This window comes from Oncorhynchus nerka, linkage group LG6 (assembly GCF_034236695.1).
Source record: "Oncorhynchus nerka isolate Pitt River linkage group LG6, Oner_Uvic_2.0, whole genome shotgun sequence".
NCBI classification, from domain to species: Eukaryota; Metazoa; Chordata; class Actinopteri; order Salmoniformes; family Salmonidae; genus Oncorhynchus; species Oncorhynchus nerka.
This window is the reverse complement of record NC_088401.1, coordinates 52,256,573-52,271,193: the sequence shown is the minus strand read 5'-3', so window position 1 is coordinate 52,271,193 and position 14,621 is coordinate 52,256,573. Positions and strand designations below refer to the sequence as shown.

At 47.5% G+C, this 14,621-nt stretch overlaps 1 protein-coding gene across 3 annotated transcripts in view; it reads left to right on the top strand.

Moving 5' to 3' along the window:
* Positions 1 to 11,833, top strand: part of LOC115130590 (FERM and PDZ domain-containing protein 1-like) — a 43,583-nt gene extending 31,750 nt beyond the window's left edge. For 2 of the 3 annotated variants that reach the window (XM_065019647.1, XM_065019648.1), the window contains 8 exons: positions 2,749 to 2,874; positions 4,733 to 4,866; positions 4,988 to 5,114; positions 5,249 to 5,341; positions 5,651 to 5,833; positions 6,079 to 6,283; positions 6,460 to 7,551; positions 7,687 to 11,833. In XM_065019647.1, coding sequence (XP_064875719.1) covers positions 2,749 to 2,874; positions 4,733 to 4,866; positions 4,988 to 5,114; positions 5,249 to 5,341; positions 5,651 to 5,833; positions 6,079 to 6,283; positions 6,460 to 7,551; positions 7,687 to 10,292 — 4,566 coding nt within the window. In that variant the 3' untranslated portion in view covers positions 10,293 to 11,833. The remainder of the gene's footprint in view (positions 1 to 2,748; positions 2,875 to 4,732; positions 4,867 to 4,987; positions 5,115 to 5,248; positions 5,342 to 5,650; positions 5,834 to 6,078; positions 6,284 to 6,459; positions 7,552 to 7,686) is intronic. The other variant, XM_065019649.1, reaches the window with a different exon arrangement.
* Positions 11,834 to 14,621: the final 2,788 nt, after the last annotated feature.

The following is a 14,621-nucleotide window of genomic DNA, read 5'->3' as shown; positions in this document are numbered from 1 at the left end:
GTAGAACACACACACACGTGCAACCGCACACATGCAATCACACACACATCTCACCCACACATCCACCCTGTGTTTTACGAGTGCAGTCAGTCAAACAGTAGTAATCTCTAAATCACAGGTCTCCAACAGGTAGATCGTGAGCGGCAAGTCATTCGCCAAGCTATTTTTTTTTATGTGTTCCTTCGCAAACTGTCATGAACATAAAACTCCCGGGCTACTATGCAATCAAAGCAGAATTTACATTATCCCACCCCTGGTTAGCCACTATTGGCTTAAAAAGCCAAATGTAACACAATATCTGCCAAATAAGTTCCAGCAATATTGCCCCTGTCTGTCTGTCTGGTGTGCACTTTTGTCTATCACTCCGTATGTAGAGCGTTAGCGAGGCTAGTAATGATAACGTACTGATAATGGTCTTGTGGGTAGACAGAAAGCTTTCCCCCAAAAAACCTTCTCAATCGAATGTTAACTGCAAAGTAGGCTTAGCCGACAGAAAGATGTTGTGTTTAATTGTATCAACTGGGTGGCCATTGTTTTGCCATGACATGTGCTGTAGCAGAAGGCCTAACAGAAACATGCCAGGCCGACACATTCCTCACTTTCTAAATGCTAAATTAAAGGGTAATTACACACAAAAATCTAAATATGTTCGTTTTGTCCCCCTTCAAAATTCATCTTAGAATATAATTTTATGGGGCACCCTTAAATGTGTTTATTAAATCAAATCTAATCTAATTGTATTGTTCACATGCGCCGAATACAACAGTGAAATGCTTACTTACAAGCCCATAACCAACAATGCAGTTTTAAGAAAATACCTCAAAGTAAGAGATAAGAATAACAAATAATTAAATAGCAGCAGTAAATAACAATAGCAGGGCTATTAAACAGGGGTTACCGGTACAGAGTCAATGTGTGTGGGGGGACCGGTGTCGAGGTAGTTGAGGTAATATGTACATCAAATCAAATTTATTTGTCACATACACATGGTTAGCAGATGTTAATGCGAGTGTAGCGAAATGCTTGTGCTTCTAGTTCCGACAATGCAGTAATAACCAACAAGTAATCTAACCTAAAAATTCCAAAACTACTACCTTATACACACAAGTGTAAAGGGATAAAGAATATGTACATAAAGATATATGAATGAGTGATGGTACAGAACGGCATAGGCAAGATGCAGTAGATGGTATCGAGTACAGTATATACATATGAGATGAGTATGTAAACAAAGTGGCATAGTTAAAGTGGCTAGTGATACATGTATTACATAAAGATGCAGTAGATTATATGGAGTACAGTATATACATATGAGATGAGTAATGTAGGGTATGTAAACATTATATTAAGTAGCATTGTTTAAAGTGGCTTGAGATAGAAGCTGTTTTTCAGTCTCTCGGTCCCAGCTTTGATGCACCTGTACTGACCTCGCCTTCTGGATGATAGCGGGGTGAACAGGCAGTGGCTCGGGTGGTTGTTGTCCTTGATGATCTTTATGGCCTTCCTGTGACATCGAGTGGTGCAGGTGTCCTGGAGGGCAGGTAGTTTGCCCCCCGGTGATGCGTTGTGGCATAACTCTACCTACATGTAGGTAGAGTTATTAAAGTGACTACGCATAGATAATAACTGAGAATAGCAGCAGTGTCAAATGGGGGGGGCAATGCAAATAGTCTGGGTAGCCATTTGATTAGATGTTCAGGAGTCTTATGGCTTGGTGGTAGAAGCTGTTTAGAAGCCTCTTGGACCTAGACTTGGTGCTCCGGTACCGCTTGCCGTGCGGTAGCAAAGAGAACTGTCTATGACTGGGGTGGCTGGAGTCTTTAACAATTTTCAGGGCCTTCCTCTGACACAGCCTGGTATAGAGGTCCTGGATGGTAGGAAGCTTGGCCCCGGTGATGTACTGGGCCGTACGCACTACCCTCTGTAGTGCCTTGCAGTCGGAGGCCGAGCAGTTGCTGTTACTTTACCAGGTATATTGACAGAAAACGCATCTCTTACACCAAGGACCCAGGGAAAAGTTGCAGGGTAGAGTAGAGAAGAATGTGCCTATTTGAAAGCTCGCAACATGTTTTGTTTTTCAAAAGTAGCTCTCATGCTAGAAAAGGTTGGAGACCCCTACTATTCACCTCAATATAACCCTGTGTAATGTATGTGTGTTTGGTCATCTCAGTATAACCCTGTGTAATGTGTGTGTGTTTGGTCATCTCAGTATAACCCTGTGTAATGTGTGTGTGTTTGGTCATCTCAGTATAACCCTGTGTAATGTGTGTGTGTTTGGTCATCTCAGTATAACCCTGTGTAATGTGTGTGTGTTTGGTCATCTCAGTATAACCCTGTGTAATGTGTGTGTGTTTGGTCACCTCAATATAACCCTGTGTAATGTGTGTGTGTTTGGTCACCTCAATATAACCCTGTGTAATGTGTGTATGTTTGGTCACCTCAATATAACCCTGTGTAATGTGTGTGTGTTTGGTCACCTCAATATAACCCTGTGTAATGTGTGTGTGTTTGGTCACCTCAATATAACCCTGTGTAATGTGTGTGTGTTTGGTCACCTCAATATAACCCCGTGTAATGTGTGTGTGTTTGGTCACCTCAATATAACCCTGTGTAATGTGTGTGTGTTTGGTCACCTCAATATAACCCTGTGTATTGTGTGTGTGTTTGGTCACCTCAATATAACCCTGTGTAATGTGTGTGTGTTTGGTAATCTCAATATAACCCTGTGTAATGTGTGTGTCTCTCCAGGTGGTGCAGAAGAAGGAGAACAGTAGCCATGACTACAAGTGTCTGTTCAGGGTGTGTTTCATTCCCAGAGACCCCCTGGATCTGCTACAGGAAGACCCCACCGCCTTCGAGTACCTCTTCCTGCAGGTGAGCCACATCTAGCTGTAGGCCTTGACTACCATCTTTCGTGTCTGTAATTATTCTGCCTTTAGTGTCTGTAATTATTCACCTGCACTCATAGCCATGAGACCCTGTTTAACTTGCACACAGGTGAGCAGAGTTTTACCGTACTCGAGTAGTCACCTTGCGCTGAGAATCAGGGTTCATTTACAGAGAGAGGCTCGCGTGTCTTTTTTGTAGAGAAACACTTTTTTGTGGAAGGTACTACAGCTGCTTACGTACCCCGCTCTCAACATCGTCGAGATAAATTGAGTTTCCTTGTAGGCCCATTTGGCGAGGAAACTGTGAAGCGAGCTGTAGCCTAATTCTGTTTCCGAGGCTTTTATTAGAGAATGTGAAACAAGGTGCCTAGTTGCTTCTTTTCATTAAATAATGCAGCTGTTCTTTATGCTATGGCCTAAAATACAGTTGTTCATGTGGGCAGAATATTAGGCCTGTATTTTATAGCATTGGCTAGCGAATTTATTTTGAAAAAGAAACACTTTTTGTCACATGACAATAGAAATGGAAACGTTATGGTTTTAGAGACACCAAGTAACAAAAGCCTCGATGATTAAAGGGATCGGAGTTCATCTGTTACTGGGCTCTCACCATCATTACCATTGAAATTCACCCAAATCATTTTGTTTAGAAGCCCATTAGGCTCCTCATTTGTTGTCGTTAAATGTCCGGATCAATAGAAAGGAGAATAGTGTTGGGCGTTTCGCACGGTAGGCCACCTCGGTCCAATCCGACGCACAGGAACACATGAAAACATCAACTCATTACATTGATGCTTTCTCTGTTAAATCTTCCAGACCCTGTTGTAAATCAAGCAGACAGTAGCACATGATCAACAGAAATGTTCGGGTATTGGATTGGATCCAATGTGGATCACAACTTCACTGGCACCAAGAAAAGGTCCTCAACATATTCTGGACATTCTTTCCGAACACTATTTTCCTGCACCGGCTTTTTTTTTGCGTCGCCTGCCACGTCACAAATCTTGTCATTCAGAAAATGATTTGCTGGATCAACTGATGATGGTCGAAAATATCACGAGGCCGAACTAAACAGCGGGATACCAAATGCGCATCCAACAAGTAGGTCTATTAGCCTGCGCCATAGTCTATTGAAGAGCCCCGCCAAGTTAGGTGACTCTTTCGTTTAGAGGCATTCGATTTTGGATTTGTGTATCATTTTGGGAAACTGTATTCACGGCTTAGCCTATAAATATCAAGATGAGTATTTGATAAAGCTGTGCTGCAATTAAAAGCACACCGTCTCGTAGACTCGTCACGATTTTGTCCCGCTGATGGCACATAAAGGGGACGGAAGGAAATATCAAGGAAATATCATAGGCCTAGTTTTATTATATTGATCATTCGTTTCAATGGCGCAAATTGAAAGAAAATTAATTAGGTTTAAATCACTTTTTTTTTATTCACTAATTCGTGTATTAGTGGACTTATGGACAACATTTGTATGTATTATATCTAAAAGAAAAGCAACTGATGCAGCACATTTGTATTTATTATATACATTATTCTGCCCATATGAACATATGAACGAGTTTACCACAAGCCAGCGGTCGTTCCCCAGGCAACCGCGAACACGTGGCCGACAAAAATGTCAAATAAAACATATAGCGGAGGGGCTTTGCAGGGAGTGATTATAGCCAAACCTGCGTGATTTATTTTAGAGGAAATAAAATGTGTTTCATACCTTGTGTGTGTGTGTCATTCTGCCTGTGTGTTTTTGTGTTTCATGCTGTGTGTGTATATATAATGTTATATGGGTGTGTATAACTCTCTCTCTCTCTGTTTGTGTGTGTGTGTGTTGTCAGAGCGTCGGGGACGTTCTACAGGAGAGGTTTGCGGTGGAGATGAAGTGTAACACTGCACTGCGTCTGGCTGCCCTGCACATGCACGAGAGACTGAACAGTATAGGCTCCACCCGGACCTCTATCAGGAGCATCACGTGAGACACGCACGCCCACGCACACACACACACACATACACACACACGCACACACACACACACACACACACACACACACACACACACACATTGATATTGTCTCCTGTGTGTATTGTGACAGGAAAGAGTTTGGTCTGGACAGCTTCATCTCTCCCACTCTGCTCAGTAACATGAGAGAGAAGGACCTGAGGAAAGCCATCAGCCACCACCTCAAGAAGATCCAGTCACTGCTGGAGCCACGACAGAAGGTACGGTGGGAGGGAGAAGGAGAGGGGACGAGAAAGGAGGGAGAGATTATATGTGCAATACTTTTGTTGTTGTTGTTGGTGTCGTCTTCGTGCATGTTGTCATCATCGTGGTTCTCTCGCTCTCCCTCTCCCAGGTTATCTCAGCCACTCAGGCCCGGCTGGCCTACCTCACCCAGCTAGGAGAACTAATCTCCTACGGAGGCCGCTCCTATACGGCCACCATGATGGTTAGTGTGTTTGAAACGATTTACAAAGGATCATCACAGCTGTCAATCATTCTCTGACTCTGCCCCAATTTAGAGAGCTGTTATTGGCTGGACAGGATTGACCCCCCCCCATCCTGAACTTGTTTCACCCTGTGATGATTCAGCATGGGTCTCAGACTGTATCTACTTCTTTCATCCTTTCACCCCTCTTCCCTCTCTCTCCCTCCCTCTCGTCCTCTTTTTCCCTCTCCCTCTCTCTCCCCATCCCCCTTTCTCTTTGCTCCTCTGTCCACCTCCCCCTCTGTTCTTCTCCATCCTCCCCCACCCCAGCTGCAGGACCGGGAGGTGCTGGTCAGTCTGTTGGTGGGAGCGCGCTACGGCCTGAGTCAGGTGGTCAACCACAAGCTCAACATGGTGTCCACCCTGGTAGACTTTAGCAGCATCAGTAGAGTGGAGCTGCTCTCTGAGTCAGACAGAGTCAGCCTGCTACGTATCTCACTGCACGACATCAAGGTAGGATACCATACACACACAGAAATCACACACACACTCTCTCAGACACACACGCTTGCTCATAGCTACGCTTAGTTCACACACAAATACAGTGGATGGAAAATACGACATGCATTTTCTCTTCCTACTCCCCTCTCCCGGTCTCTCTTCTCCACTCCTCTCTCTCTCTTTCTCTCTCTCTCTACCTCTCTTTCTCTCACTCTCTTTTTCTTTCTTTCTCTCTCTTTCTCTCGCTCTCTTTCCAGCCTTTTGCCTTACTGATGGACTCTCTGGCAGCCAAAGATTTGGCGTGTCTACTGGGGGGCTATTGCAAGCTCCTGGTGGACCCCAGAGTGTGTGTGTTCCGTCTGAGACGCCCCAAGGTGCGGGTGCACAGGATACCTGCTGAGGAAGGTGTGTGTGAAGGGAGGTTCGCCGTTATTGAGGGAGTTTGCTATGAATCGCTGACAAGTGAGCATCAATGTTTAACTATAATCTTTCCTTTTTTGGCATTGATCTTACTATTTATTTTGGCGTTGATACGTGGATATCAGCCAGTATGGATAGTATTCATTTGACTACTATTATTTACATACTCAACTTTATTATGTAACTGAGAAAAATATTTTTTTCTTTGTCATTCCCAGGCTATGTGTCCCGCTGCTGTAGTGACTCCGATGACTCGTCAGACGAGGACTACCCCGCCGAGCCTCCGCCAACGCACACCCGCAAACGCCCCGCACCTGCCAGCAAAGACAGGGAGGGTTGGAGGAGAGAAGAAGAGGAGCAGAGAGGAGTGGAAGGAAAGAAAGAGAGAGCTGAGAAAGAATACGAAGAGAAACAAGAGGTGATGATCATTGAGCTGTCAGAGAAGGACATGGAAGTCGAGGAAGAGAACGGAAGGGAAGTGAGAGGAAGAGAGATCATGCTAGGAATTAAAGCTAACGCGGGAACAGTGGAACAGGACAACTGGTACCGCACAGAGCCGCGGGCCAACAGTAGCTTCTCCAGCCTGTCCAGCTGCTCTCTGAGGGCAGCCTTGGAGGAGAGCAGCCCTGCAGCTGCAGCCAGAGGAGGAGGCCCAGCCAAGGCCTCCTCTTGCTTGGTCGCCCTGCGTGAGGACAGCCCTTCTCTCCGGTCCCAACGTCCAACTCAGGGGACCACCATCCTGGATGTCCACCACCCGTTCCTCCTGGAGGTCACAGCTCCCTCTCCTCAGCGTCAGAGAGAGGGTGCCGCCGGCAGCACGGCCTCTGCCCCCGTACGCCCCAACAACCTGAGTTACCGCAGCAACGACAGCCCGTGCCTGTGCTTCACTGAACACTCCAAGGGCAGCTATCTCCCCAGCCCCCCCGAGGCCACCAGCGACGAGGAGGAGACGGAGGAAGTTGACGACGATGAGGAGGAACTGAGACGGCTCTCTAAGATCCCAAGTCACGTAGACCTGCGCCTCATCGACAAGATCTGCGCCCAGTCTAACAAAACTTCTTCCAAAAACAAGTTAGACATCCCCAGAGTCATCCCCATCCACATCTCCTCCTGTGAAAAGAAGGCGGCTTGTAGCTCCACCCACAAAGGGGACGAGAGTCTATCAAGTTACTCTGGAGATTGCGGTCCTTTCCTAACGCCGTCCCCTAACGCTCCTCCTCCTGTTGCTAGGGAAAGTGCCTCAGAGTCAGACGATGAGTTCTTCGATGCCCAGGAGCGGTTCACTCCTCCAGTTCCTCCTGATGGCACAGGTGGGTTGTTGACGTCACTTCTTCACTGACAGAGTAACTGTGTATAGAGCTGTTAAAGTGTTAAAGTGAAGGTGTTGAATGATTTCTGTTCACCCTTTTAATACTCCCATCTCTCTCTCTCTCATTCACTCACAGAAAACAGTTTGGATGTGGCTGACAATAAGAGACACCGTAAACGCTGGAGTGGCACAGGAAATGGACTGCCAGTGGTACCAGAGAGGGAGCCTCCCTCACCCCTCAAAAAGAAGCACTCCTCACCTGACCACAAGAAACAGCAGGAGACCCAACGAGACCCGAAGCTCCACTCAAACCAGTCTTCCATGCAGAGTGTCAATGCCAAGACCAAACCTCCACCATTGGCCCCCAAGCCCCAGCTACCCCCTAAACCTGAACTGGCCCCCAAGCCCCAGATAGACCCCCAGAGGTCTCCCAAGTGTGGGGGTCCGTACGCCCACTGTAACGGGGATGCTCGTGGGGGCCAGGCGGGGCTCTTGGAGATAGACACCATGGAGCCGGAAACGATGGAGTTTAAATCAGTCACCTCGGGGGCGGGGGGGCCTCCACTCTCCTCCCCCCTCATCACGGCTGTACGGAAGAACCAGCAACCCCCTGCTGAATCTCAGGCTGTGGAGAACGGGCTCAAGCAAGAGAACGGGACTAAGATAGAGAACAGTTCTAAGCAAGAGCACAGTTCTAAGATAGAGAACAGGACTCCTAACGTGCTTCCTAAAGATGGTGTTCTGGTCACTGCTGACAAGCAGACAGCGAGTGTTGAAACTAAAACAAATGGGATTTCCCTGCCGAAGGGAGAGGTCGGAAATGGGGTTGGGGTGGACCCCCCGAGAAAGCTGCAAAGCTTATCCCCCATTCCACGTTCGGCTTCAGGAGATGAGATCAGGTTGAGCCTTACCAGCCCTCCAGCACTCTCTCCCAGAACCTCCCCTCCTCCTCTTCATCCCCTAACAGTCCTCCCCATCCCGGTCTCACTGAAGGAGAAGGAGGGGGTGTCCCCACCGAACGGCCTCCACCCCTGGGGCAGCCGCAATGGGAGCGCTCAGTCCGGGAGGAGGGTCTCTCTGAGTCACGAGAACCTGTCCCCCAAAAATGCAGACGGCCCCCTCAGTCTGACCACCTCCCTCACCACCTCCTCTAAAGGGACAGCAGGAATCCCAGAGAGCACAGGGAGGTCAGGGTCAGGTTCAGACCTGAGGGTCAGTTCTTCCAGCCTGGGGGGCCGTCTGCCTACCTCATCCCTGAGAGGGCGGATCCAGGCCCTGCCCTGGTACATGACCCGCTCCCAGGAGATCCTGGGTACTCTGGACTACCCCTCCACCAGCTCTGTCAACGAGGATGTCACGTCTGGGTACGGCTCCGGTCTGTCTGTCAGCGGAGCCTCCGAGGTCAGCAAGGTCACTGCCAAGGCAGTAGGTGAGACTGCAGCGGGTAAAGGGAAGAAGGAAGTGCTGGAGGATGGAGCCGAGGTTGTCATAGCGACCATCAAAGAGTTCCAGGAAGTGACTCCCCGAGTGAAGGAGGCCAATGGGACGAACGTGTCGCACCCCAACCAGACCCTGAGAGGAAATGGGGCGCACGTCTCTGAGCCCTATGGGTTTCGGGGCTCCTGCAAGTCGGAGCAGCCCCAGTCCAGGCCCCAGTCAGAGGTGGGGTTAGGGGGTGGTTCAGGCCCACCCCTAGAGGGGGACTCTCTGGTGCACACCCCTCCACAGGCCCACCGCGAGGCGTGTGGGTGCCGTACCGTCTACGCCAACTGTTTCAGCGGCGACGTGGAGGACGGCTGCGGCTTTGACGAGGAGCTCACAATCTACGAGTTCTCCAAACGCACGCGCCCCAAACAAGCCCGCTCTACACCCCTGCCCTCCCCCACCTCCCCTGTCCCCTCCCCCAACATCCTGTCCCTGCTGAGGGACACCCCTCGCCCTCTCTCTACCCTCTCCACTGCCTCCTCAGAAATTAGCCCCCTCCTGTCCCGCCCTGTCTCCCCAACACCCCCAACAGGCGCCCTGAGCTCCCTCACCAACAAACGCTACGTGGGGCTGAAGGGGGGCTTCGCCTCCCTGAGGCAGGACATCGATCAGCTACGCCTGGTTCTGGATAGAGGCACGGCTGGGCCACCACCATCATCAGAACCCTCTAAAACAGACCAGGATGGGTGTGGAGAAGAGGGACACAACCAAGACGTGGGGCAAGAGGATGGTCCGACCCCGTGCTGTGGAGGGGCAAGTCCTCTACCCTTGACAGAGGCTGAGAGGAGTTTACTCCAGGCAGAGGCCCGGCGGTTGGCAACAGGGTGCCAGCGTGCCACGCGTGTGGGCTGGGCTCCGGAGGAGGCGCTTCGGTCCTTATCCAACAGCTTTAGTGCCCTTGTGCAGCTCTCTGCAGCCTGCCTGAGAACACACCCCTGTCCTGGCTGTGACATCTGCCTCAATAGGGGTCAGATCCACAGCACTGATGATGAAGGCCAGGAAGAGGCTCTGGACAAGCTGAAGGAGATCGTAGGGCTGTACCGGGAGTTTGTTGGGGCTGTGGAGACGGCTGAAACCAGGGCTGGGGCTGGCGGTGTGTCTGGGGATGGACAGAGGCAGGGAGAGGGCGAGGGGGTCAGGCTGCTGGCCAAACGCTGCACTGTGCTCATCTCTTCTGTCTTTGCGCTCACGCAGCTGTTCAGGATGCACTCGCCGGACACGACAGACCTGCTGGGTCAAACACCTCTCCACTTTTGACCTCTGAACTTTTAAAAACCCCTCCTCACCACCAGGACTGAGGTGAGATGAGGACTTAGTAAGAGAAGGGAGGAGGATGAAGAGCTGTTGACACGATTCTTTAGCAAAGTGGGATCTGGTGTGTGGCCCTACATACAGTACAGTGCATACACACTTGTACAGTAAGTGCCATGCACACCACAGCACACAGAATAAACACACCCACACCACACACACATCCATAAATGATGAGAGGAACCTCTTCCACTGACTGCCATTACTGCTAGGTCTCCCGATAGACTCATCTGGATTATGCATTTGTACATAGGTATTTTATAACTATCTATCTTATTTTATTAATATATTCTGTATGTGTACGTATGAAATATGTATGTACGTATTTAAGTATGTTTGCACCATGGTCTATGACGTGAAGGGACCTGCTGGTGTAAGACCCCGTGGTTATCACTGGATTTTGTATATATTGTTTTTGTCATGTGTGATTTTCTACCTCCACCCACCTCCCTTCCTCTGACCTGGTGTCTGCTGAGGAGACGAGGGAGCATTACTTTATCTTCGGCTTATTTAGTGATTCTGTGGATTCAGTTAAAGTTCAAATCGGTCATTTCGATTTGTCCATTGGGGGAAAACAGTATAAATCACAAACTTTTACATTTGCCGAGACCCACCCCCTTCAGTTTACAAACAAATGCAAAAGGGAGCACTATTGACCGTGAAGGAAAGTTACACTTTGCAGAAGTTACAGAAATGAACCCTGTGACAAGTGTACACCGTTCCTGGCACCTGACTGACGACTTGTGTGAGAGTGCTTGAACGGAGTAAACACTCAATAACCCAAATGCTTATGCAGCAATTATACAGTACATCAACTTTGAATCTAAAGGACACATATATTTTTCTGGGGTGGGTTGCGTGGGTGGTGGAATAGGGGAAAGGAATTCATTTGGTATTTTGTACAAAGTTTTTGACAAGGCTGACTGTTAAACCTAACTAGATGTAGCAACGATCCAAAGTCATTTAACAACGAGCCACAATTTTACTACTTGCCCATGTTTAGCTCGGCAGACGGACGGACGGACTGATCCTGTTTGTGCCAGAGCTGTTGATAGATATACATGTATGTCTATGTTTGTGTTAGTTTGATTCTATCTGTCCTTCCTTAGTTTATGGCTATGCAAACATAACCACTACTTTCCTGTTCTCCAACATATCACTCCCTGTTACAATTGTGTTAACGTTAAAGACAAGAATACCTGTATATGTTTTCTAGCCATTGTAAATGGAAATACAGAGCGATTCCCCTTATGATAATGGGAGATGTGGATTAGGATCACAGGCTAGTTCAGGATTGCAACGTTCTGCAATGTTGCATGTAATGGGATGCAACATGTCCCAACAAAAGGCCTCCAACCTACTGTGTTGTGGGTAAAATGCAGAGCTGTTTTTGTGACTGGAAACGGTCACAACTCACTGATCCTGTCAAGATGCTGTAAACATATTCAATCTGAAGTTTGACTAAATAAATTGGTGTTTTTGCCTTTCGTCTGATGGGACACAAATATGTTATTGTCACTGTCATTTTCCTCCTTTTTGTTCAAGCTAAGCAGATATTTGGCTTGTAGCATGAGATTCAAGCACATTCCAAGACACTTCAAATAGGTATTTGGGCAGATTTGAGATGTCAATATTCGACTGACAGAAATGGAATCAGTCTCTTTTTGGCACTAATATCACTCCATATAACTATGTGGATGGCTTGGCTTATCCAAAGTGTTGCCCACTAATAGGCTCAACTACATCTGATGCCACCTGATTATCTCCCTCAGTTAAATCCATTAGATCTGGAGGGACGTTAATACTGTACCTAGGACAACAATGGGATGCTGATGTCAAAATCCTACTCACAGGGCCGGACAAACACATCTGGAGCGGTTAGGGCTATCCGGGATCCTTGGGACGTCCCTATCCTAACCCCTATTCTTACCCTAACCATTTAAAATGTCAACTTCAATGGGGTAGGGATGTCCCAAGGATTGCAAGAACCCATCTGGGGCACCTTATTCCTCCAACAAATATATTATAATAATATATATTGTATTTTTAAATGGGGGGATTTTTTGGGGCTAACTTCCTGCAATTATACACATTTCGCCAGGGCAGACAGATAAATGTGCAGTTTTATAGCTAATCTCATTGTATTCTACACATTTTGCCGTGAAGGCTGAGAGACAATTTGGCAGTTTTAAAGCTAAATGTTTATACAATTCTATACATTTTGCCATGGCTTATGACGTGTTCATAATATGCTATCTGTGGAGGCCTGACCTCCAGGGGGCCCCCAACCGACTTGTGTTCATACTATCTGGGAGGGACACATTTTTGGTTGGGGGCCCCCTGGAAGTCTGGCCCTGTCCACACGTCTTCCATTAACTCACAAACATAAGAAGATTGGCGCAGCTGGGGCCTGGATATTGATGGCATAGATGGCGATTAGGAAATGCAGTCTGACAGTTTTAAGGGATGTGGTGACAGAACAATTTGCCTTCACTGTATCATGTGTTTCGATCCACGTGTTTCGATCCACGTGTTGAGATCCACGTGTTGAGATCCACGTGTTGAGATCCATTGTGATGCCACGTATGTCCGTTGCACATCAGTGGACATTGGACAATAAAGTTACGACGATGATCATTGTAGCATACTGAACACAGAACCTGACCTTTGCCATGGAACCGACGTTATAGAGTAGAAGCCCTAAACGGATCAGAAACACACTGTACAGGGCTGTCAGTGGATGATAGGCCTCCGTGCACATCACTGGGCAGCCATTTCTTTCTGTTACATTGTTGAAATAAACAACTGTGAATAAAAGGCATGTGAGATCTCACTCCTGTGTCTGCCTCTGGAAAAGGGAGGTGTAGCAACTGTTTCATTCGAATGCACACTACAGAGAAACTAGTCTCTTTGGAGAAACCTCCCCGGAGACACATTTTGTGTCATGAAACGTCATGGGAGGGACAATCAACATATTCTTTTCATTAACATTGATCTCGGTTCAAATAATCCTTTGGAAAAATAAATGTGATGATCGCATATTTTAGGCTTCCCGATTTGTGATAACCTCAGGCACTATAGAACAATACACAGTAAGAACACAAACACCACAAACTGTTTAACCGCTCGAGGCAGCAGCCATTTCTCAAATGTTCAGTTGGGAGTGTCTGTAATAATGCCTGTTCACATGCTAGTCTGAACTAGGAAACTCAAGACATTTACCACACGCTAACTGGTTGTAGTTATACACGTTCAACAAATCAGCAAGTCGGAATTTTCAGTTGCCTAGTTCCAACTAGCATATGAAAGCAGCATAAGCCAATGTATTGGCCCTGTTCACTATGACTTGGGAAGAGTGATTTTGAGCTGCCATTGAACCCAGGGGTAAATATTTGTAAAGCAGAGCAGTACTTGTGAATGTGGCATGTCAAAAATACTGGGCTTCCTACCATTCCTTTAACATGAGCCATCACCTTCCCAACATGACTGTATGAGAGAAAACACTATGGTGGAAACTGAGCAAACTAGACAATGAAAATCCACCTCAATGTGATAAATAGTCACACTGCACTGTCCTGATTCGTGACCACTCATTGAAAGACAAAATGCCTTTCAGTAGCAATTTAGTGGGAAGCGCTGGTTGAATTGCCTGGGGTACGTCTCTTTCGCCAGACCAGTCCCCATGTCAGATTGCCCTTAATCTGATCACTTGTTAACCCAGCAGTCAGATCCAGGCCCTCACATAACCACACCAACCAGCCCAGTGGATTGGCTAGCTACAGTTGTCCCGACTTCCCCAGTCGCAGGCTGTACCAGGAAGACAGTGCCATTGGTTTGGGAGAATGCCAAAACGTTGCTGGCGTTGATCTTGCTACGATGCCATAGCTCGTAGACACACCATTCATTGTGTTGATCACAGTTATGGTTTGTAAGCTTATATGGATGGACACATAATGAAGGCCTTTTGAGTAGTGTGCATGGCCAGGTTTCCCCTGTGATTTGTCAATGGGGATTGGCTGCTTGTTTGGGTAAGAACATGGTGAGCAGTAACAAATAAATGAAATGGACTGACAAAAGGGGGAAAAGGGCGGTTACCTAGACAGTTGTACAACTGAATGCAACTGAAATGTGTCTTCCGCAAGGTCTGAAAGCATGAAGTCCACGAGGATGATGTTGACTTTACTCACACCCAAATGACACAGACACACACCCATTCAAGAAGCATTTCACCTTTATAAAACATTTGGGTGTCTTCTAAAAATATACACGATAACC